The 25615-nt window shown below is 31.3% G+C and overlaps 1 protein-coding gene across 2 annotated transcripts in view; it reads left to right on the forward strand.

Annotated features, from left to right (window-relative positions):
* The window catches only part of LOC129907563 (major facilitator superfamily domain-containing protein 6), a 59140-nt gene extending 35013 nt beyond the window's left edge, over positions 1-24127 (forward strand). Inside the window, exons 1-5 of one of the 2 annotated variants that reach the window (XM_055983844.1) lie at positions 88-221; positions 6345-6714; positions 9593-9738; positions 9795-9953; positions 22695-24127. In XM_055983844.1, the coding sequence (XP_055839819.1) occupies positions 6654-6714; positions 9593-9738; positions 9795-9953; positions 22695-23897 (1569 nt within the window). In that variant the 5' untranslated portion in view covers positions 88-221; positions 6345-6653 and the 3' untranslated portion in view covers positions 23898-24127. Of the gene's footprint in view, positions 1-87; positions 222-6344; positions 6715-9592; positions 9739-9794; positions 9954-22694 lie in introns of those variants that run through there. The other variant, XM_055983843.1, reaches the window with a different exon arrangement.
* The last annotated feature ends 1488 nt before the right edge of the window (positions 24128-25615 follow it).

Here is a 25615-nt window from a genome sequence, read left to right on the forward strand (position 1 = left end):
ATAACTTGTATGGGTAAAATGCAGCAAAATATACATATATTTATATTGATATTGCGTGTTTAATGATTACATGTTTTACTAAGGGCTGGATCTACTCTAGTTAGCCTTCAAATCTAAAATTCTTATTAAATGAACAAGAAAATCAGTGTTTATGATGGAGTTAGTCAATAAGTAAACCTAACTAAACATCTTTATACAGGAGGCGTGAATAATTTTAAATGGTAAGTGGAAGAGAAAATAGTCACTAAAAAATTAAATTCCACATGTTAACTTGCAATTATTTCGTGCAATGCATATCTGCGCATTAGAGTGGAACGTTTTAAGGCTTTTCTTTCAGATCACTGCGTGCAACTAATGTTTTATGCGTTGTGGTTTTCTGAACATATTCTGATACTTTTTTTTTTATTTGACAATGGAAAAATAAAAATCGGGAAACCGGGAATTGATATTTTGTGAGTTTTTAGAACCCATCTGAGTTGACTTATTCTTTTTCAATTCACTTCGTACTGCTCGAAAAAAAACGAAATCGTTAACGTTACTACTGTAGGATAACACATAATTTATTTAATTAAAATGTGCTATTCTTAACGATTATTTTGTACTCCAGAACATCCTGTATACGCACTAATACATAAATATTGTGCATTCGATGTTTTATATAAAATCTAACGTTAGAATATAATATGCTTTCATCGTATGATTAAAATGACCGTTGTCTTTTTTTTTATATTTGCAAGAAATGTACTTTTCCTTATCCGAAATGATGTTATAGATGTTAAGTTTGAATAAAGCGCTTGTTGAAGAAAGTCAGTCGTCTCGTTTATTAATTTTATTATTCAATCTTTTTTTAAGTAAAAGTTCTTGCAACTATTCAGAAGCGGGATTTAATTTAATCCACTCGCAATTTCTTTAAAATTTCTTAAATTGTAGTGTCGATTTAATAATTTAATTTTGAAGCTAAAAAAAAAAGTTTAAGGTGTGAAATAAATTTTTTTTGTAAAATGTCGGTTGCACGTGCTGAAAAATTTCTACGAATTGCAACTGTGCAAAGTCTTAAGGACAAGTTGTCGGATATGGGCTTGGTCGCAAATGGAGTGAAAGCAACATTAAGGATTCGATTGCAAGAAGGGATTGCGCAATTAGACGAAAATCGAATGGAAGAGTTGTTTCCTCCAAATGTTCTTGGTGGCCTTGAAGAAGTCGACAACCATGCCGATGGCGAGGAGGAGAATTCAGAGCAGCAGTTGGAGAATTTACGAGACGCGATAAGACGAAAAGAAGAAATAATTTCGCTGCAAAAGAAGTTGGCGGAATTAAACAAACCAGCAGATGAAACCAGATCGTCGTACTCTTTTCGAGACATTGAGGACTCCCTGCAAACGTTTTCTGGAGATGATAATTATCCAGTTGCTAGATGGACCAAGAGTTTTGATGAGACAAAACTTATCTACAATTTGAATGATTCAGAATGCTTCATTTATGTTCGGTACTAAGAGGTACCGCCAAGCTGTTTTTAAGATCCACATCCTGTCGTTCATGGTGTGAACTAAAGGAAGCTTTATTGATTGAGTTTTGCCAGTACACAACCGCAACGGATGTACATAACGCCCTACGAAATCGAAAAAAACGCAAAGAAGAGAACTTCCAGCAGTATGTTTTAACCATGCAAGAAATAGCTTCAGCATCAGACATCGAGGAGCAGGATGTTATACACTACATAATCAAAGGCATTCCGGATTCTATGTATAACAAGCAAATTTTACTAACCGCCAACAGCATCGCAGAGTTGAAACAAACTTTAAGAAAGTTTGAAAAATTAAGTTCGAGTCACAGCCATCAACATCGAACCATGCTAGAGTTCTGCCACTGTCACAGCCAAAACTTGCAACAAAAGCGCACGTTGTCGTCAAGTGCTATAATTGCAACGAGAAAGGACATGTATCTACCAATTGTCCGAAGCCGCGGCGAGAAAGAGGTTCTTGCTTTGTTTGTGGACAAAAGGACCACATTGCCAAAAATTGTCCACAATCCACTTCAATCATGGCTCTTCAAAGTGCAGAGCCACCTATCGAAACACAAGCATCTTCATTTTTGAACAATTTCCATGGAATTTTCGAATATGCTTTTCTGAGAGACGAGTGTGGACCTGTCACCCTCAAAATGGATGCAATGAAGACGATTGACACTGGATCAACTATCAACTTTATTCAACTGCAGTATATTCCAACTTTCTTGATGACACCTATAGATTGTTCAGCACATAATTTTGTTGGTATTAATAATAGTAAACTCATCATATTCGGTAAGGTTTTTTGTAAGATTAAATTAAATAATGATTATGTTAGTATGTGTTTGCATGTAGTAAAAGATGAAAGCATGAAGAATATTATAGTTTTAAGAAGAGAATTTTTGCATGAAAACGATATAAAACTTAAACTCGAAGATAAAAATGATAGCTATTATCATTAAGAACGATTTTAAAGAAAAACAATTTAATGATGATATATCTGAAATTTTAAATATCGATGTGTGTGATAGTCGCGATGAAGCCGTCCATTTAAACATTAATGAAAATCTAAGTTACGAAGAAAAAATGAAAGTTAATAATTTGAGTTTTGAGATTAATGATAATTTTCTTGATGATAAATCAGATTTTGAAATGGAATTAACGCTAACTGACGTGAATAGTTTTTTCAATTGTGCGCCTAGGCGTTTGCCTTATTCCCATAAATTACAATTACAAACAATTCTAGACGATTTGATAAAGAAAAAAATAATTCGTGAGAGCAACTCACCCTATGCGTCACCAATTGTCTTGACCAAGAATAAAATAGGTGAATTGCGACTCTGTATTGATTTTCGTCAATTGAATAAAATAACGCTGAAGGACAATTTCCCGATTCCTTTGATAGAAGATCTCTTAGATAGACTCCGTGGAAAAAAATACTTTTCGCTCTTAGATTTAAGGGGTAATAACACCTTGTAAGGCACGAAATCGAGTGTCATTTTCATCAGTGTATAAAACAAAGGAGAAACATTATTTTCTTAGAGTTTGTTTAAGTATATCAATAGGTAACAGAATAGACTAATGTGAAAATTTGTAATGAGGTGAAATTTTGTAAATGGCGGCGTAGTTCAGGATGATAGTAAAATCCTGTGCTCCCATCGGGCGACCAACTAACTCCTACAGTTTTTAACCGATTGGCCTAAAATTTTGTGTGGAGCTTAAATATTGATTTTTAAAGAAATGGCATTAATTTGAAAAAATTATTTTATTCCAAAAACAAAATTCAATGAAAAAAAGCTCATAAAATCTTTAAATTTTAGTATTTCCCATATTCTTTTATTCAAAACGCGCCACAGCGCAAGAATCGAAAAACCACTCCTTTGAGTTGGAAACTCTGGCAATAATCTACGCGCTCAGAAGATTCCGAATTTATCTTACAGGTGTAAGATTCAAAATAATAACTGATTGCGGATCATTGACCCTAACGCTCAATAAAAAAAATACTTAATTCTAGAATCTCACTTTGGGCTCTTGAGCTCCAAGATTACGACTACATAATTCAGCATAGGGATGGCAAGAGAATGAAGCATGTTAATGCTCTTAGCCGATCTCATAACATTCTTATTATTGAGCCTAATTCTTTTGAGCATACACTTGCCGCATCCCAGCAAAGAGATAAAACAATAAAGGGGTTGGTTGATGTGCTGGAAAAAAGAGAAAGCTCCTCTTACGAATTAATTAATGGACTTGTATATCGAAAGATTAACAAAAGGGTGCTCTTTTATGTTCTTTTACAAATGGAAAGAGATGTTATCCAAACGCACCACGATGCCCTATGTCATGTTGGTGTCGAGAAGTGCTATAACTTTCTTAAAAAGACTTACTGGTTTCCTTGTATGAAGGCAAAAATTAAAAACTTCATACAAAATTGTTTAAAGTGTATTCACTTCTCGCCACCGACTGGAAAAAAGGAAGGCATCTTGCATAGCATACCAAAAGGAAACAGACATTTTGAGACCCTTCATGTTGACCATTATGGTCCGTTGCCTTCTTCAGTACGAAATACTAGAAAACATATATTTTTAGTTGTCGATGGGTTTTCTAAATTTACAAAATTATACGCAGTTAAGAGTACTAGTACAAAGGAAGTGATTAAATGTTTGGAAGGTTATTTTTCAGTTTATAGTTAACCAACGCGCATTGTTTCTGATAGAGGAAGTTGTTTCACTTCGGAAGAGTTTTCAGTTTTCTGCATGGAATATAGCATTCAGCATATTAAAATCGCTACCAGCTCACCTCAGTCTAACGGACAAGTCGAACGCATTAACAGAAGCATTACACCCATGTTATCTAAAGAAAGTGAGATGAAACCTGGTGACTGGACCAAACATATAAATAAAATTGAATTCGCCCTTAATAACATCGAAAACAAGAGCACGGGGTTTAGTCCAAGTATGTTGCTGTTTGGTGTTGCCCAAAAAGGCGTAATAAACGACCAGGTTCGAGAGTATCTAGAACAAAACATTATTACTGATCTTTGTTTGATTGGTCTTAGCATCGATATCCAATTTCTCATCTAATGAGTGAGAGCATTTAATTTTTTCAGAAATATCCATCGGAATTTGAAGCGCGTATCAGTCGTGTTTTAAAGAATAACAAACATCGCAGTTGGTCACAAATTTTTGAAGTTGAGCTGTTACTTTGGATATTTATAAACTTTTAATAAAATATTTTCAATTCTGCGAAATTTCACTGCCCATTGACCAACTGTATAGTTTCCGAGTTTTAACACTTTAACGTAAAAAGTTATTGACAATTAATTTAGTTTTTAACATAACGAACACTTTTTAGGAAAACTATTTGAAAAATAAATGTTTTTATCTATCTATCTATTTCTATTTCCGACTTCATCAATTTTCGATTAACTTCTTTACAAATTAGGTTTTGCTTAAACATGACATTTAATCGTAAAAGAAAACTTTATATCTTTGAAGTCCTACACGTATGATAAGAAATGTTTGCTTATCTACTTTTGCAGTGCGGATGCCTTAATTACAATCTTATATGACATCTGTTACCAACTAAATAATATTTTATGTATCCAAACATCGATAAGTACCTACCATAGGCCGCAGTCTGGCCGTTAATTATTGTCGTATTGGTTTATCATTATAGGCACTTGAACATGTTGATAAGATAATAATCGTTATTTAATTAGATCCTTTAAGAAATACAACAACAACAAGCTTATAAAAATTATTTAATAGAGATTTGTGTTCAACATATGTATGGGTACCCTATCCATAAGGGCGTTCCTATTTTAAAAATTTCGAATTTTTGTGCTCCGAGAGGCTCATATGGTTGAAAATAAAAGAAAAAAAAATATACATACATATATCCTCTTCTAACCTGTGGTGCTCTTAACAGCATTGGATTTTTAGTTTTTTTTTAGTTTTTGAGGTGAACAAAACCCTGTTTTCTTTTTTCCTTTTTAGAACGAAATGCTCATATTTTTTTTTTCCAAACAATAAAAAGTAAACTTTTTTAACCACAATAAGTTTCAAGGAGATATTGAAATATGAAATTATTGTGTTGATATTTGGCTTAAAATCAAATGATAATTTGGTTTTATAGGTAATGAATTTTTTAAAGTATTTTTTTATATACAGGGTGGCTGATGAATATCGCTACATTAAAAAATTCCAATAACTTTTTTTTAGTGTATGGAATTTATTTTTCTTTTATTCATTTAAAGCACATTCAATTTTATTAAATATAGCTTAATTAGTTTCAAAAATGATCGTTAATGCATGTGAGGCGCCTTAAAAAAAAGTGGTTTTTTGAAGATTTTAGACAGGAATAACCACAAATATTTCTCGAATGGATTGTTTTATTTCATTCAAATTTGTTAATTTTGCTTTGCGGCCTTCCTGTTTACAATAAGCTCAAAAGAAAAAGTCGGATGCAGTAAGGGCAAGCGATTTGAGGTTCCAACGGAATGGTAAGATCCTGCATATGAGCTTATCGGAAAACTTTCGTAGCAATTCTGCGAAAACATTATCCATTATCTATTATGCATTTTTGTAAAATCTAAAAACCAATCTGTAAAATAAAAAAAATAAGCAGATTCATTAAGTAGAAAAAAAGTTATTAAAGTTTTTTTTTGGTAGCGGCTTTCACCAGCCACCCGTACGAGCCTCTGGGAGCATACGAATACCAATTTTTTTTTTTAATAAGAAACACCCTAATAACAAAAATACTTTGCGTTACATACTTCTTATTATTTGAAATCATTTACTTTCTCGAATATATTGCATTTCTTTTTTTTTACTTCTAGATGGCCTGTCATACTGATTAGTATACGCTTTATCAAGAAATTTTGTGTATTTTTGCCGTCTTGAAAACCTTATCGAACATTCAAGCAGTTTGTTGTGATACAAGACGAAGTGTAGTCACTCGTTAATAAAATCTAAGGGCTTGCCTCGATAGTGCTCTCCTCCAGTACATCGAATGGACTCAATTGTGATATCAAACCTTAAGACTGATATAGCTTACCTACTATAAGCTTATGACTTCAGAAATTAAAAATTTTTAATTGGACGAAAACTTGAGAAAATTCTTCAAGGAAAATTGTTTAGCAATAATAATGGTGAAAATAAATGGAAAACTTTTGCCAATCAAGGCGCATTACTTTTTCTTCATGGCTGGTATGTTTTTGTATTAATTTTTTAATTATGTAGGTACCTATATTTACAAACTGTTTTTTTTTTTTATTTTTGTGTAGGTAATATAATATATACAGTAGGGTGGGTCAAAAAAATCGAAATTCTTTTTTTTGAATTGGTACTCCGAAAAATCGATTGCTAGACCCCTCTAGAATATACATACCAAATATGAGCTCTTTATATTAATGGGAAGGTCCTCCGCTTTACAATTTTCCATTTTTACATCAAGCTTCTACTAAAAAAAAATAATTTTTTTATTAATTGACTTTTTAGCAAATTTCTTTTCATATTCTTGTAGGAAATTGAACGCTCTACAAAAAAGGCCTTATACACTTTTTTCGTTTATCTAACCGTTGAATAGATATTTGAGGTCCAAAAATCGAGAAAATCTTTAAAAATTCGTTTTTTGTTCTTAATTTTGTAACAAATTGAAAAATTATAATGATCAAACGCGCAAGACACATTCTTGTTGGTAATTGATTGCTCCACAAAAAAGGTCTTATTAACTTTTTTCATTAATCTAACCATTCTAAAAATATTCGAGGTCAAAGTTAAAAAAAATATAAAAACATTTTATATTTTTAAAAAATTTCTAATTCACTGAAACTTCATTATTTTCAAATTAGCAAGATATATTCTTGTAGGGGCTTAAACGTTCTACAAAAAATTCCTTGGAATGAAATTGATTGCTTTAACCGTTTAGAAGATATTCGTATTTCAGGTTTATCCATTTTCTACCGGACACCCTGTATATATATATTTTTATTTAAACTATGCTTATAAACAACTTTACTCCAGTAAAATTTTTCAATTAAAAATTGAAATGTCATACGGCATAGATATAATGTATATAGGTACATTAAAGTGGATAAAAAAAAACACTTTTTGGAATTTAAAATCCTAATAGTGCAGAAAAGTTGCGAATGGTGAAGACTAAGAAGGGTTTAAATATAATCGAAATCGGTTAAGATCTTCTGCCTCCGGATTGGTCTTGAAAAAATTTTTCAAGCTATAATATAATAGCTTTGGACAACTCTTTTATGAGCTAAATAGCGTTACGGGTACAATGGTTGGCACCCCTAAGCATTTTGTCACTTTGAATTGCGAATTGCTCTCGTATTTAAAGAGCTAGGGATATGTTTTATAAATTAAATAAACAAAGGCCATTATTAAAATATTAAAATAGGAAAAGTATGCGAAAAGGTACAATCATTGGCACCTAGGTACAATTGTTGGCACCCTAGGGTACAATTATTGGCATCCTTAAAATTGAAAGAAATACAAGTGCTTTTCATGTCTCATCAAAGTTTAGTTAAAAACAGTTAAATATAACAAAAACTTATACAAAAAATAATAAATAAAATGCCTGGTCACACGTATGTACTTGCTGTTATGTTAAAAGTTCCTGGGAATGTTAAAGATTTTTAAAAATTTGTGAACAAAAAATTAAACAAAAAAATAATTAATATACAATTTGGTTTAAAGCTACAAAAACATACCTTTAAAAAGTTTTGACTTTCAAACGATTTATTAATATTTTCTAAGTTTTCTTAATTTTAATATTAGTATAAATCCTTTTTATATAAACATTTTCCTTGAAATCGGGTGTGTCGTTTACGAGAAAATCAGCCATTAAGAAATCGGTTATATAGCAAGTACCGTTAATAACGGTCCAAAAAATATGTTTCTTATTTCAAAAGTGCGGCCTCATTTGCAGCATTACAATAACATGTTCTTTTTTAAGTAAAATCATTAGAACAGTTTTTGAAAAAATTGCAATACCTCGAAAACCTGAATAATAATGCAGATATCCGTTAAAAACGGTTCCTGAAATATGTACAAATCGTCTGTTCCATGTTATTAGCAAATCTAACAATCAGTTTGAGTTCTTTTTCTCAATTTTTCAAACTGAAACTTATAACGGGTACACTGTGCGGGTACAGGGTATAATTATTGGCAGTCTTAAAGGTACATTTACATTGGTCAACAAAATTGAACTTTTTTCTGCCACAAGAACCAAGATATACTTTTCTAGAAGTTTTTGATATGCTGAACTCGAATCTGAAGTCAGAAAAATTTTATTGGCCTTTTTGAAATATAGAAAAGTATATTTTGGTTTTTGTGGCAAAAACCTTGTTGACCAGTGTTATTGGCAGTGCCAATGATTGGTGTCCCAAAGCACGCATTATTGGCACCCCCTGCCAATAAAAAACCACTACTTTACATGGGGCCAATTATGGACACCCCTTTTTAACAACTTAAACACATTTTTTTATAAAAAAAAAACATTTAGAAATATTTACTATATTATTAAACTAAAAAACATAAGTCTTCATCCAAAAACTCAAAAAATAATTAAAAACGTAAAGTTACCAAAATCGGTCTCCTTAGCAGGAACACTGTATTTTTTGCACTTTTTTCACGAACATAGAATAACTTTAATTTTTTACCTTTAGGCTATTAAGTAGAAAATTTTTTTTTCAAATTGGGTAAGGGCTTCTGGAATAGGAAAGAATTAAAAAAAAAGGGCAAACTTAAACAAAAAATCCAAGAAATAACATAAAAAGTTCTAAAATTGTGTTTTACTACTTTGGTACTATTTGGTCTTTTTTTTAATTTAATTTTTTTTCAGTGAATATTAAAAGTTCTACATAAATCCAAGAGAATAAAGGCGTTAGGGTGATACATTTTTTTTTCTAAAAATACAAGTTTTAAAATTTATTTTCAAGTTTCAAGGCCAATCCGGAGGCAGAAGATATTATACATAAACATAAAAATAATATTTTGAAAACTCATACTCATACATACATACTACTTTTTAATAACATATATTTATTTTTTTATATAAAATTATTCACAGCTATGGGACCGATACTTCCACAAATATCGGTTTATGGAAAACAGCTTGGAATAGAACCTGAAATAATGGGATACATTACATCTGTTCTTCCAATCATGTATGTTCTTGCAAAACCAGTTGTCGGATTTTTAGCAGATTACTTTTCAGTAAGTTGTCTTAAATAATTAAATTTTTAACTAACCTACATATATTGTGTTTTCAGAATTTTCGAAAGTGTATATTTATGTCTCTCATTCTTGGTATGACACTTTCATTTGCTGCTTTTTATTTTGTACCAGCTTCTATAAATCACTCAATAAGTGCCAAAGAGCGATTCAACTTAACTTTGACATTAAATGATCTCAGAGAGTGTGATACTCAGGTAAGCCAGCAATTTAAAAAATTAAATTTATTTCGTTTTCCTTCACTCCAATGAGAGTACCCTTTTAGTACTTATTTTTGCACTTTTGAAGGTTTTTTTCACTCCACAAAAGTGAAAAAAAAAGTTACTCCGGAGTAATTTTAGTACTACGGAGTACTCCGGATTTACTCCACATTTTAAGTCAGATTTACACCAATTTGCACACGGTTTTGTACACACACCTATGAATTTGAAGTTTGACATTTTCAAATTTTGTTTGAAAAGTGAAAAATGCGAAAAGTTTTTCTTTCAAATTCTTTAGTTATTAACAAAAACAACCTTTATGAATATATTTTCTATTAGGTATATTATATTCCGCCCATGGACGTATTATATATGGACTGCCAGTTGCTCTTCATTTTCATACAAAAGTTGCGAAAAAAATGGTTCAACGTAATTCTATCTACACTAAAGACAAGTACCCCCCTTGCGACATTTACGAGAAAAGTTTTTAGAGCCATCTGGTTGAGAGTCAAACTCAACTCAAAGAAAGTGGTGACATCAGGACAGGTATTTCGTTGAAATGAAAGCGGCATCTGTTGTTATATGAAGAGGAGCAGTTTGGTGCAGTGTTGAGGTAGGGGGAAATTTTATTGTTGTGGAAAATTTGTTTTGATCTTATCATTGCCGATTTTGGTTTAAGCAACGATTTGAATTCTTTTTCCCACAAACCAACTGCACATTACTTTTTGCAAAAAGTAACTGCATTTCTCAAAAAGTGAAAAAGTACAGAAGTAAAAATTTTCAAACGTACCCACTTTTTTTATAGTTTTTCCGAATGGAAAACTTAAAAAATTATGCAGTAAGATTATTTTTTTATTAAAAAAAAAAAAAACAATTTGTATACCTACTCTTTTTCCTTAGCGGATATAATATATTATATCCTCTAAGTCTTTTTTACAAAAAATTGAGTTAGTGAGAAAAAAATTATTATTTTTGTACTTTTATGAAAATTGGTGAATTTAGTTAAGGGTTAGTACTTTTTGTTTGGAAAAATATATTTGCAAATTGTAGATATTTGAGATCAAAACCAAGGGACCAGTCGGTCGTCGGTAATAGTATCGCAAAATCAATTTGAAAAATTAAAATTTTTCACTAAATAGCTTAACTAGAGCCGAAATGAAATAATTTCGCAAATTATCTTATTTTCGAATGTCAAATCGTATAGAAAAAAATATTTAATTTGAAATTTGAACTGGGCTGTAGTATCAATCTATAAGTCTAGTACACAGATCGAATTAAAGTTTAGCTCACATACGAGATTTTCTCCAAAATTTAGCAGAGCTTACATTTATGGAATTTCTGCTAAAAAATCATAATTTCGTATCCTTCACATTTTCTATGTCGGAATGAAGAGAAGTCAAAAATATATTTTAGAAATTCCTTATTAGTTAAAACAAAAACAAAACGGAAATTTCCGTTTATACATTGGGAATTTTTGAAAATCATCCCTAGAACATTACTTTACAAAATTTCCCCGAAAGAAACGTCAAAAATGTTTTGTATTGGGTGGATCCATTTTTATAACGCAACTAGCAGTCCATATATAATACGTCCATGATTCCGCCAGATATATTTCTTCTTTTATTTTCGTTAATTCTTCACTTTTTCCAAAATGAAATTGAAAGCCGAAATTGAAAGGAATTTTTCAGTCAGTGTTCTTATCAATAAAAAAAAAAGTCCTATGCCAGATAAAAAAATCCCATTTTATGGATATGATGGGGTATTTATTTTACAATTATAAAATCAAATTAAGAGCGTGTGTCAATTAGGCTGAAAAAATCGGTCAGACGCAAAATGAAAAATAAACCAAAAGTAAAACTTATCAACGAACGCTTATTATGCTTCATATGTAAGGATAAAATGTATCAAAAATATAAAAAGTTATTAAAAAATAAAAATTATTTCTTTCTTTTCTTCATTTTTTCTCCGTACTTGTTGACTAATTTTTCGTAAACTAAATTGTGACAGATAAAAACTGTATAGTTGAAAACGAATGTGTGATATTCTAACTGAATCTGCGCACATCTCGGCTGAAATATATTTTAGTTCGGCTAAACTTTTGAGATAGTTTTGTATGGGAGAGTATGGGAGGAGTTTCATGTAACCCCTCTTATTCGAAATCAAAATATTCCATGAAGCACGAAATAATAGTCCATTAGAAGTGAAAAAAAATATTAACTTCTGCGAATTTTTTTTTAATTCGTACGTCTGTTATCACTATTATTACTTGTGATATAGGTACTATATATCAAGTTATGCATTCGTACAAAAAAAAAAAGTTGAGATAACATTTTTCCATGACATTACGATGGTAGACAATGCAAAAAAAGTGGGTCCCGGAAGTCCGTCTGTCTGTCAGTCTAATTTAAATAATAATTTTTAAAAAAATTTTGAATTTTTTTTTTGAAAAATCAAATTTTCGAAAACGGGACATTGAATTTTTTTGAAATTTTGTTTTTAGATGTTGATTAGTGATTTCTACAAAATGGCATACCAATTTTATTTTAAAACTTTTTTTCCAAAAAATTATTTATAAAAAATTAGTTTTTTTAAAAACAGCTCTAAGGATTTTGAAAATTTTTTTTCTTAAAATGCATGTTAATATATTAATCAAAACTGCATACTTGTTTTGAAGTGCAATTTAATTTTAGATTTTATTTTATTTTTTTAAAAAACAGATTTTATTTTTTTTTCCAAATTTCTATATAAAAAGTCTTAAAAATTTAAGCAACTTTAACTCTAAGAGCAAGTTCGTGCGACCCAGTCGTGCATTTTATTTTTCAAGGAAATGAGCTATTTTTGTTTCGTTACCACACACAAATACGAAAAAAAATTACTCATCATGTCCTATCACTCCAGAAAAAAGAGTAAAAATTTAGAGTAGGTACTCCTAAATAGAGTGAAGGAAAACGTGCAAGTATTGGTTTCGTGTCGAAAAAAAATTTGAGGTTTTAATCAAAACCAACATTACGATGGTGGAGAATTTCAAAAAAAGTGGGTCTCGCAATTCCGTCCGTGCGTCTGTGCGTCCATCTGTACACTTTTCTACAGTCTAAACGGGTGGAAGGATTTTCTTCAAATTTGGTACAGATGATTTTTATGGAATTCTGAAAGTTTTTTTTTTTATATATCGCATAGAAAGTGTACATCCCATACAATTTTTTCAAATTATACCAAATAACTCGAAAACGGCTCTAACGATTTTGATTAAAATTTGTAGACGTAATACTGAAAGCAATTGCAATAAAACTGCATTTTTAGTTTTTCTCAAAAAAAGTCAAAAAAGTGTATACCTCCCATACAAATTTTTCAAAATATACCAAGTAACTCGAAAACGGCTCTAACGATTTTGATTAAAATTTGTAGACGTAATATTGAAAGCATTTGCAATAAAATTGCATTTTTAGTTTATCTCAAAAAAGTCAAAAAAGTGTACCTCCCATACAATTTTTTTAAATTGTACCAAATAACTAGAAAACGATTTTGATAAACTAACGACTTTGATTAAACTTTGCAGACGTAATATTTAAAGCAATTGCAATAAAACTGCATTTTTATTTTTTTTCAAAAAAAGTCAAATAAAAAGTATTTTTTTCATCTAACAAAATTTTGCCCTAAATGTCGGCTCTTCCCCAACAACAAAAAAATTTTTTTAAATTTATATAAGGGCAGCTCTTAAAATCTACAAGTAAACTAACATAAAAGTGTTTTAATTGCAAGAGCAAGTACGTGCGACCCCAGCCGTGCATTTTATTATTTAATGAACATAACAAGATTTTGGGTTTAAAATTAAGTACTATATTTTTTATTTAAAGAAGAAATGTTTTGCTAAAGAAAAATTAAAACTAAAAACTACACTTAGGAGCAAAAAAACGGAATCAAATAAATTATATTATATTAAAAACAAAAATTGCCATGGATAAAATATTTTTATTCAAAGTCTCATGGTCTCATTTTAAAGCTTGTATTTTTTACTTTGAATTGTTGGTAAAAACATAAAAATGCATACCATAGTGTTACCGCTATCTGTCAATAAATTGCACTTCATTTTTGTCTTAAGCCTGGTACGCTGCTCGCGCTAAATTTTAGCTGAGATAAAATTCCCATACAAGTTATCGATAACTTGTATGGGATCCATTTTATCTCGGCTAAAAATTTTCGATAATTTGTATGGGAGCTAAAATTTAGCGCGAGCAGCGTACCAGGCTTTAATGTTAAATTTTCCAGATACTCTCTGTTTCAATTTCAGTCTTTTTTTTCCAACGATAGTATTAGCGTTGTCTGTCAATGAATTGCACTTAATTTTTTTTAAATGTTAAATTTTCCAGATAGTTTGTGTTTTAATTTCAGTTTTTTTTTTTCGTACATACTTCATTTATGTTGGATGGATGGAACCAACTAACGGATTTTTGAGTTCTTAGCATTGACTTAAAGCTTTTGTTTCAAGCTTTTCAATGGTACCATTAACATTCATGTATGTCGATTACTTCACGACCAATTATCGTTTTTACAGAACGCAAAATTTGATTCCATTTTTTTGCTCCTAAGTATAGATACCCTTTTTTATATTTTGTTCCCACTCGTATTACATTGTAGTAAGGAGTAGGTTTACAACTGCAAAACGCTGATATTTTGTTAAATCTCAAGACAAATCTGTAAATTTGCAAAATAATTGCAGGTGTGCATTTCAAATTTAGCTGCTAATTGCTTAAAAGTAAAGGACCCCGCACATATTGTATGGCAAATGGCCCTCGGTGAAGTTGTCTGAAATTTTAGTATGTTGTTCTCTTGAAGCCCCTGATCAAAAGTCGATATGGGCAGAAAGTGGAAAAAATGGATAGTTTAGGTTTCTCCGAAGATGCAAGAAATTCTTGTCATCTTCTGATCTAGCTGTAATCTATAAAGCTTACATTCGACCAAAACTTGAACACAATTGTCACATCTGAACAGGTGCTCCGATAACGTATTTGAGTTTTTTGGACAGAATACAAAAACATGCATTTAAAATGATAGATGATAGATCGATAACTGAGACAATTGCGTCCCTAGACAACCGACGTAATGTGTCATGTCTCTCCTTGTTGTATCGCTATTTTTATAAACAATGTTCAGATGAAATAGCTAGTTGAATTCCTCCCCTGAAACAATTTAACCGTAATACTCGCGCTCATCAGTTTACCCTTGAGCCCAACTTCGGACGTACCAACTTTCTTTAGCCGCACGACACGAATGTGGAATATATTACCCGCCTCTGTTTTTCCCTGCCCTTTTTATGTCGAGAGCTTTAAAACTAATCTGCATCGGTTTCTCCTTTTCAATCCCTCCCTATTTTCCTGAAGCTCGCACTGTGTTTAGCATATTAAGGTTATTTAACTCCCTTTAGTGCGCGTAAAGTATAAAAAAAAGACGGGTCAAATCTAAGTTTTAAGGTGGGGGATTTAATAAACCCAACACACATTTCTGTAAGGCAGACATGTCAAACTCAATGGGAACCCGTCAAAAGTGTGAAAACAAAAAGTATTCACGACTTTTAGTATTAGGTAGGAAAGTCTGAACAAATAAAAGTATTCAAGGAAAAAAGTATGCGCGACAAAAGTTCGAAAAATGGAAAACTATTATTTTGACTGGGTTTTGATCTGGCAATAGTTACAAAGAGAATTGAGAATTTGCGAAAACAAAAAATGTGGCGAGGCACAATTCTGATTGGTCAAAAAAGAATAAATAGACGAATTTATTGTTAGATAGGGCTGGGGTCTCAGAAAAAAAGAGAGTATATAGATGTTCATAAGGATAGGAGTAGGAGGTCTAAATTTAATTTTCAGTCTCGCAGCTGCGATGAGCGAGGCAAGGTTGAGTGTGCTCGATTATTTTTTTTAATTAGGGAGAGTGGAGTATTTGTTTGGAAGGTGGACGTCCCGCGGCAAATATATTGTTATTTATTTAGTTAGTTAAGTTAAAATGCAATTTTATGTTTATGTATTTTGTATATTATGTAGATGTAGGTTTGTAGGTACGTTGAATAACAAGGTATGTATGTTCTAAAAAGATAGTGCATGTAGGTCGGATTGGGGCAAGAAAAAATTCGTAGAGGAGAGGGAGAGTTCTATTCCCCTTCGTTTAGACGGGAGAGGTAGGTACTTTTCAAAAACATGGCTTAGCTTGGAAAAAACATTATTCAAAATCAACAGTTATACTCACAACGACGTGCTATCACTTCTTGCAAAGCCAATAATTTTTTAATTCATTTTGTTATAAAATAAAACTGTTTTCAGGAATGATTTTTGAAAAAAAAAACAGTTTTCCAAGAAGAACAAAGTTCTATGTAAGTTCTAATTTTGTTTTCAAAATAGAAAACCGAATCCAAAAATGTTTTGTCTTATTCGAAAAAGTTAAAAACAAAACTAGTGTTTTTATAAGAAAATCTTTTTTTTTTTTTGGTTTATCTATCTGCATGGTGGATACCAATTAGCGATTTAAGAAAATACTGAATTTGTTATAGGGTGTTTTCATAAACGTCTGCCTAATTTAGGTCTGCGTTAGTCGAAAAAGTTTATTTTGCTCTTGATTCGATGATTTTATTGTTAAAAAATGTAAATATGTATTGTAAAAAAAATTGAAAGGCAAAGATATTAATTAGGGTGGTGCAAAAAATGTTACTTTTTTCATTTTTCGAAGAATTTAGATTTTAATGAAACAGAAAATTTCTAAATCCTGTTTTTTTATACAATGAGTTTAAATTAATTTTTTTTTGTATTAGGGTGGCTCTAAAAATTTTTATCTTCTACAGTTGCTCGTGGAATTCGAAAAAATTCAACGTCGATATTATTTTTACCAAATTATCGATGAAAAAAAAATGAACCACCCTAATGGAAAAAAAATTTTTTTCATCGATAATTTGGTAAAAATAATATCGACGTTGAATTTTTTCGAATTCCACGAGCAACTGTAGAAGATAAAAATTTTTAGAGCCACCCTAATACAAAAAAAATTAATTTAAACTCATTGTATAAAAAAACAGGATTTAGAAATTTTCTGTTTCATTAAAATCTAAATTCTTCGAAAAATGAAAAAAGTAACATTTTTTGCACCACCCTAATTAATATCTTTGCCTTTCAATTTTTTTTACAATACATATTTACATTTTTTAACAATAAAATCATCGAATCAAGAGCAAAATAAACTTTTTCGACTAACGCAGACCTAAATTAGGCAGACGTTTATGAAAACACCCTATAACAAATTCAGTATTTTCTTAAATCGCTAATTGGTATCCACCATGCAGATAGATAAACCAAAAAAAAAGAAGATTTTCTTATAAAAACACTAGTTTTGTTTTTAACTTTTTCGAATAAGACAAAACATTTTTGGATTCGGTTTTCTATTTTGAAAACAAAATTAGAACTTACATAGAACTTTGTTCTTCTTGGAAAACTGTTTTTTTTTTCAAAAATCATTCCTGAAAACAGTTTTATTTTATAACAAAATGAATTAAAAAATTATTGGCTTTGCAAGAAGTGATAGCACGTCGTTGTGAGTATAACTGTTGATTTTGAATAATGTTTTTTCCAAGCTAAGCCATGATTTTGAAAAGTACTTACCTCTCCCGTCTAAACGAAGGGGAATAGAACTCTCCCTCTCCTCTACGAATTTTTTCTTGCCCCAATCCGACCTACATGCACTATCTTTTTAGAACATACATACCTTGTTATTCAACGTACCTACAAACCTACATCTACATAATATACAAAATACATAAACATAAAATTGCATTTTAACTTAACTAACTAAATAAATAACAATATATTGGCCGCGGGACGTCCACCTTCCAAACAAATACTCCACTCTCCCTAATTAAAAAAAATAATCGAGCACACTCAACCTTGCCTCGCTCATCGCAGCTGCGAGACTGAAAATTAAATTTAGACCTCCTACTCCTATCCTTATGAACATCTATTACTCTCTTTTTTTCTGAGACCCCAGCCCTATCTAACAATAAATTCGTCTATTTATTCTTTTTTGACCAATCAGAATTGTCTCTCGCCACATTTGTTTTCGCAAATTCTCAATTCTCTTTGTAACTATTGCCAGATCAAAACCCAGTCAAAATAATAGTTTTCCATTTTTCGAACTTTTGTCGCGCATACTTTTTTCCTTTAATACTTTTATCTGTTCAGACTTTCCTACCTAATACTAAAAGTCGTAAATACTTTTTGTTTTCACACTTTTGTTACGGATTCCCTTAATGACTGAAATATCTGCTTACATCGACAGGTACCTACTGTTAAATTCGCAAAAGATTTTACATAGGTACATGGCAGCATAGCCGTAGCTAGGATTTCATTTCGGGGGAGGGGGGTACCGTTACCTCAGACCGAACAAAATTTTTTTTAGGAATCACAATACTTTGTATCAACTTTATATAACTGCAGTCGATTCTTAATTCCCCTAAAGCAAATGGTCATTAGAACTGTGTAGAAGCGAAAAACTTGCCAATATCCTCTTTAAGTATTTTTTAAGAGAGAAATTCTTAGTTAAAAGTTTAAAATAGCCAAATATTCGGCGGCATCTCTAGTCGGTACAAAGAGTGATAAGTTGTTTGATATAAAATGCGAGCGTTACCGAGCAAGAAAATTTTTTTAAAGAAATAAATTTGAACTATTCTTAGGCTTTATACAAAAAATTAGTTCGTAAGTTTTATATATAATAACATTGAAAAATGGAATTTTTCTCGCACTGAAATTTTGTAGCAAAAATTTGATATATTCTATTATATCAATTTAGTTCAAGTTAAATCGGGAATACTTAAAACCAAAAATTTTAAATAATCCAAGTTGTTTGGCATGAGCTAAGTACTTCACGTTGAAATTAAACTATAAACTTAAATTGTTTAATTTTCTAGTTTGAAACAATTTTAAATAAAAAGCTAAAAATACAACGAAATGTTTTACATAGGTACTACACTCTCTGAATAAATTAATACATTTATTTTCGTTTATACACTGGATTTAAGCTTAACATTGAACAAAAGTGGGTAACAAGCAACTGAAGATATCTCGGACAGTAGCAAAGATGTCGGAAAGACTTAAATAGACTTAACGGTAATATTTCAAAAAACGAGATGTGATCGAATATTTCTGTCATCGGATTCGAGTTCAACAACCCTTTGAAAAACTATAGTTTAGTCTTGGCACCAAAAACCTTGTAGAAATACTTGTGTTATTTAAAGGGTTCTTAAAAGAAATGATAAAAGAGTTAAAAACTAGTTTTTTGAAAAATCCCTTACCAAACGTTGTAAAACTTTTTTGTTTTCCCTTATAAAAACTTCATCGACAGCTTCTTTAACGATACAAAATTGGTAGAGATTGTAAGGTAGATTTTCAGATAGGTACAGTCAAACCCGCTTAAGTGAAACAGCAAAATGTCACAATTTCTCTTTCACTTAAGCGGGTTTTTCTCTTAAACGAACCTCTTTTAAACGAAAAAAGATTTTTGGGGATGACAAAAGTGTTTCAGATAAGCGGATTTTTCTCTTAAGAGGGTTTCTCTTAAGCGGGTTTTACTGTAATTAAATTACTAAAATACACACACAAAAGATTTAGTGCTACACTCATTAGACTTGTATTTGTTTATACTATATCTTTTGATTTTCTGAAAAAAAAATTTCAGGGGGGGGGGGGGGTTAAACCCCATAACCCCTCCCCTAAATACGGCTATGCATGGCAGTTTTCAAGTGTACAAAAATACTAAGCTAGTTGCATTTGAATGCCATAACTTGTTCACATATTCGTTATTTAATGAATTTTTCTTACGGTTTTAAGTTTAACTCAGATAAAATTCATGAATTATAAACTATGCAATCATTCTAGATAACAAAACATGCTGTTGTAAAAATGTTTATTATCAAAAACTAAAAAAATTCCCAAGACCCAGAATAGTTTGGTAGGTTAAATAGAATATTCCCTTTCTAATTTATTTTAATAAATATAGACCGAGAGCCGGCAGCATATTTTGGCAGTTTTGATATTACCGAAATTCGAATGTGCACATAATCTAGATATGCACCACATTATGTCAACGGAAAAAGTCTGGCAGTGATCTTTTTCAGCTTTCCCTTGCCAGACGCATCCAAAGTGCAGCAAAAAATCAACTTTTGGCGTTTTGGTATAACCGAATAAATGATACACCAAAAAATCATAAAAAATCCCCTGATTTCAAAAATGTGGGTACCAGAATTTGTTTTTTCGTATGATGGTAACAAATTAAAATTCTATGTCTATTCCTGGTTTAGAAAATATAAGTTTAAGCCAGATATTTTTCAGCCTCCCCTCTGCCAGACGCTCTTAAAGGTTTCCCAAACAGGTTTTTCCATACAAAAAAACACATAGTTTCTGTTTTTTTTCTTATAAAATTGAAATAATATTTTTTTGTTTAGAGTACCTAACCATATGATGGCCAAATATTAACTTTCTCTGCCTTTTCCTGATTTAGAAAATGTAAGTTTAAGGGGTTATATCTAGTTGTAAGTGCAAAAAAACCTTCTTTTTTGTGGATTTTTTGTGAAGAGGCATTTAATTATATAAACATAAAGAAAACATATCAATATAGTAAATTTAATGTATTAAAAGAATTCGCTGTGTATTTAAAAAAATATTGGGTTCCGTTATTTTTGTAGTAGATCTTCTAGACGACCTCCAAAAAAAAGGTGTCTGGCGGTGAGCAAGATATCTCTGATCCAAGTCACTTAAAATTAAAAAAACCAAAAGATTCATTTTCAGGATAGATAAATGAAGGTAATGAACGAATTAATAGTCAAAATTTTGATTTTTGACAAAATGGTGGCTTTCCAAAGAAAAAATTCGTAGTTTTTCACGAAAATTTACACTTTAAAGTGGCTTAAAAAATCGAATTATTGTCAAAAACCTTTTTCCTTCGTTCATTACCTGACAAAAGTATCTAAGAAAATTCTGTAAAAATTTCAAGCCGATTACTCCAGCCGTTTTTGAGAAATTTTGCTCACCGCCAGACACCTTTTTTTGGAGGTCGTCTAGAAGATCTACTACAAAAATAACGGAACCCAATATTTTTTTAAATACACAGCGAATTCTTTTAATACATTAAATTTACTATATTGATATGTTTTCTTTATGTTTATATAATTAAATGCCTCTTCACAAAAAATCCACAAAAAAAAAGGTTTTTTTGCACTTACAACTAGATATAACCCCTTAAACTTACATTTTCTAAATCAGGAAAAGGCAGAGAAAGTTAATATTTGGCCATCATATGGTTACTCTAAACAAAAAAATATTATTTCAATTTTATAAGAAAAAAACAGAAACTAGGTGTTTTTTGTATGGAAAAACCTGTTTGGGAAACCTTTAAGGGCGTCTGGCAGAGGAAAGGCTGAAAAATATCTGGCTTAAAGTTATATTTTCTAAACCAGGAATAGACATAGAATTTTAATTTGTTACCATCATACGGTTATACCCAACAGAAAATAAGCTATTAGGTTTTTTATTAGAAAAATGCATTTCAAAATTTTTCAAAGCGGTCTGGGAGGCCGAAAGCTGAAAAAAAAAATTCTGGTACCCACATTTTTGAAATCAAGGGATTTTTTATGATTTTTTGGTGTATCATTTATTCGGTTAATACCTAGCAAAACGCCAAAAGTTGATTTTTTACTGCACTTTGGATGCGTCTGGCAGAGGGAAGGCTGAAAAACAGCTGGCTAAAAATTATATTTTTTAGACCTGGAATAGACATAGAATATTAATTTGTTACCATCATACGGTTATACCTAACAGAAAATAAGTAATTAGGTTTTTTATTAGAAAAATGCAGTTAAAAATGCTTTAAAGCGGTCTGGCGGGGGGAAAGCTGAAAAAGAAACTTGCGGTACCCACAGTTTCGAAATCAGGGGATTTTTTATGATTTTTTGGTGTATCATTTATTTGGTTATACCAAAACGCCAAAAGTTGATTTTTTGCTGCACTTTGGATGCGTCTGGCAAGGGAAAGCTGAAAAAGATCACTGCCAGACTTTTTCCGTTGACATAATGTGGTTCATATCTAGATATGTGCACATTCGAATTTCGGTTATATCAAAACTGCCAAAATATGCTGCCGGCTCTTAGACCGATTTAAGCCACGTGATCTTACAAAATTAAATTATAAACTTAAACTCAAACAGGGATATTTATTAGATTTTTGTGTACTTTAACACTGGAAAAAATTATAAAAAAATGTGGACAGGGCCGAAAAGTTATTCGTCGTGGGCCGCAAGTTTGACATACCTGCTGTAAGGCATCAATTATTGTAAAAGGGCTCTAGAGAAAAAGGGGGTATCTTTTTGTTTGTCCACTTTGATGGCCTCTTTACTACTTTTGTAGTATCCATTGGTTATGTTGACACTCTATTCCTTATAATCGATTAGAAAATTCGGTTCCGTATCCCAAATCTTGAAGCCATGATTTTTCCGGAGAGAATCATCTTCGATTGAGTCTGCATTGTTTAAACCGACAATGCCACTTAAACAACATTGCTTTTAAAAGGCAATGACAAACTCGATATAATTTTCCCTATTCCCCCTTCATTCCGCGAACTTTTTGACCCACTGTCGTTCATGTGACCCAGACGTAATTTTATTATTATTGGTTATTATTGGTTAAATATTGCAAACGTTTCTTTATTTCCATTTCAGGTATTCGTGAATAATGCAGAATGCAAGATCACTCGCCGTCTGCAATGTGATGCTGAGGGTATTGATTTAACAGCGGCACCTTTATACATCATTCGAACAACTAATAATGAAACACTGATAAACAAAGTTTGTCACAAGGCAGTCAATCTGTTGACATTTGATACTATTCAGACGGTTTGTAAAGTTGACCTTTCGAACTCACCCGATTGTCTCTACAACACCTCAACATTTTGGATGTTTGTAATCCTCTTATGCCTTGGAACAATTGGATTCAATGTGACAAACTCAATAAGTGATGCAATTTGCTTTGATGTTCTTGAAGGAGATGACATGCAGTATGGAGGGCAAAGAGTGTGGGGAACTATTGGGTTTGGTTTTACGGCTCTTTTAGCTGGAATTGTAGTGGATTTTTGGACTGTGGATGCTGTCAAAAGTTTTACTCCAGCTCTGGTAGTTATGTTAGTGTTTAGTGGGTTCGATGTTCTTAGTGTGACAAAGCTAAAATTGCCAAACTTCTCGTCTTCGGAATCGATCTTCAGAGATGTTTGGGGCTTGCTGTCACAGAATTCAATCGCAGTATTTTTGGTTTTCGCAACTATCGCTGGAATTATAGATTCTTTTATTATTTATTTCATGTTTTGGCATTTAGAAGATGTCGCTCTAGAAACTGGCTACATGGATCAAATAAAGCTTATCGAAGGTTGTGTTGTTGCGGCTGAATGTCTTTGTGGAGAAATTCCCATATTTTTGTTTAGTGGAAAAATACTGAAAAAGATCGGTTACGTTCACTGCTTGAGCTTATGTTTTTTTACGTATTTCATTCGACTTGGACTGATATCTCTAATAGCAAATCCATGGTGGCTAGTACCGATAGAAATGGTAATGCAGGGTTGCACCTATGCGCTCTGTTACACCTGTATTGTAGCCTATGCTTCTGCTATAGCACCACCTGGGACGTCAGCCACAGTTCAAGGATTAGTTGCTGGAATGGACGATGGCTTGGGATTTGCCATAGGCTCACTTATCGGCGGACAGGTATACAAACGATTTGGAGGACGAAGGAGCTTCCAAATGTTTTCGGGAGTAGCATTAGTTACATGCTTTTTGCACATTTTGATTCGATCCGCTGCTAAGCACAAACAATACCTGCCAAAAGGAGAATACCAACTACCAGTAGAAATGAAAGAAATCCAAAAACCATGAGGATGTTAATTGAAAACAATAAACCAAGAGGTATAGTAATTTTTATGTTTTACTCCTGATCTTTTTGTGATTATTTTAAGACAGTATGTTACATGTGAAAATGTTAACTAGATTTATAAGTAAGGTATGGATTTTTCAATTATCTTAAGACTTAATAAGTAAGTACATCTAAAAGCTTTAATGTATGTTTGTTTATATTAAGTAAATAAAACCGACTGTAAAAAATAAAAGTTATATTTATTACTATACATAGGTTTCCAAATTTTCAAGAAGAAAACACTCTATTTAAAGTTTTTGATAGTTTAAAAGAGTTCGTTTTTGAACGAGTTGTTTTTTTATAAAACGATTTCTATGTTTTACGTCGGTTATTAAACATTTTGGGGCGTATTCCTAGACACTGTTTACGTTTAAATTGCTTAAAAAAACTCGAGTTTATCCTATTTGAATTTCATTGGATAAACCACAGTTTAAGTTCAACAATAACCATTTAAACTTACTTAAAAAAAAAAACAGAATAAATAAAATGCACTTCTGAATAGCTCTTAGAGTTCAAGTTACTTATTTTTTAAAACTTTTTATCGACAAATGTTTAGAAAAATATAAAAATCGTTTTTGAAAAGAGAAAAAAACAACAACTCAAATGAGTTTGAACTTCAGAAATAGCATGCAATTTCATTTCTTTTAATTAGATGCCATTGAAAACAACATCGTCTGAGCCATAAAAACAAATTGTGGACCTAGAACTTGATCTTTAAAGCAGAAACACAATCACGCTTTGCCGTCGATTTTGACAACTGCCAAAAGTTCAACTATACGAAATCTGTGTAACCTCACACAATGACGTTTTTTCTACGTACGCTTTTTTTTGACAAACGTAAGGAAACGTAAGGTAGCGAGCAAAAGATCAACTAGGTTGAACTTTTGCTCGCTTTCTGACATTTATCAAATAAATATTACAGTCACCCACATAATTGTTGTGCCAAATGTGAATAAAAAAAAAAAAAAATATTCCAATACTAGGTGTGCTTTTCTGTTTCTATATATAAATTTTGCACAAAAAAACGACATCGAGATATTTTAAATCAAAACAATTTACGTATAAAAAATAACAATAATTTAATGATGTGGTAGACTGAGTTTTATTGTTAGTTCTCTTTAAAAGAGAATTTATTTTGATTGGTTTTGCTTTTATAACTATAGGATTAAAGAATTAACAAATTGTTATGTATTTTTCAACACATTATAATATCCTTCTTCATTTTTTCCACATTTAAATCAAGATAAAGACTTGGCCCAATAATTTTGTGAGTGACTGTGTTTTTTTTTTATTTGACAGCACATTTTATGTTTCAATCAGCTGTTCAAAGTGACAGAAGCGCGCTTTTAGGATTTCTCAACGTAACGCGACGACGGGTCTGGCAAAGCGTGATTGTGTTTCTGCTTTTATGTAGGAGAGGGCGTGAAGGTTCCATTTTCATTGGTTGATATGCATACAAAAATAGTAAATGCTTTTACTTGAAAAATTGTAAATTATGAACTTTTTTATCCTCTTTTTGTGCATATAATACCTAGTTTATACTTATTAATTGCTAGTTTTACTATTTTTTGCATACGGGACATTATTTCACCTGAACTGATTAAGCTGAAATTTGAGATTAATTAAAACTTATTCTCACACAAACAGCATTATTCTCGTAAACGATCGGAACAAAATTTTC

This window comes from Episyrphus balteatus, chromosome 1 (genome assembly GCF_945859705.1).
Source record: "Episyrphus balteatus chromosome 1, idEpiBalt1.1, whole genome shotgun sequence".
Classification (NCBI taxonomy): Eukaryota; Metazoa; Arthropoda; class Insecta; order Diptera; family Syrphidae; genus Episyrphus; species Episyrphus balteatus.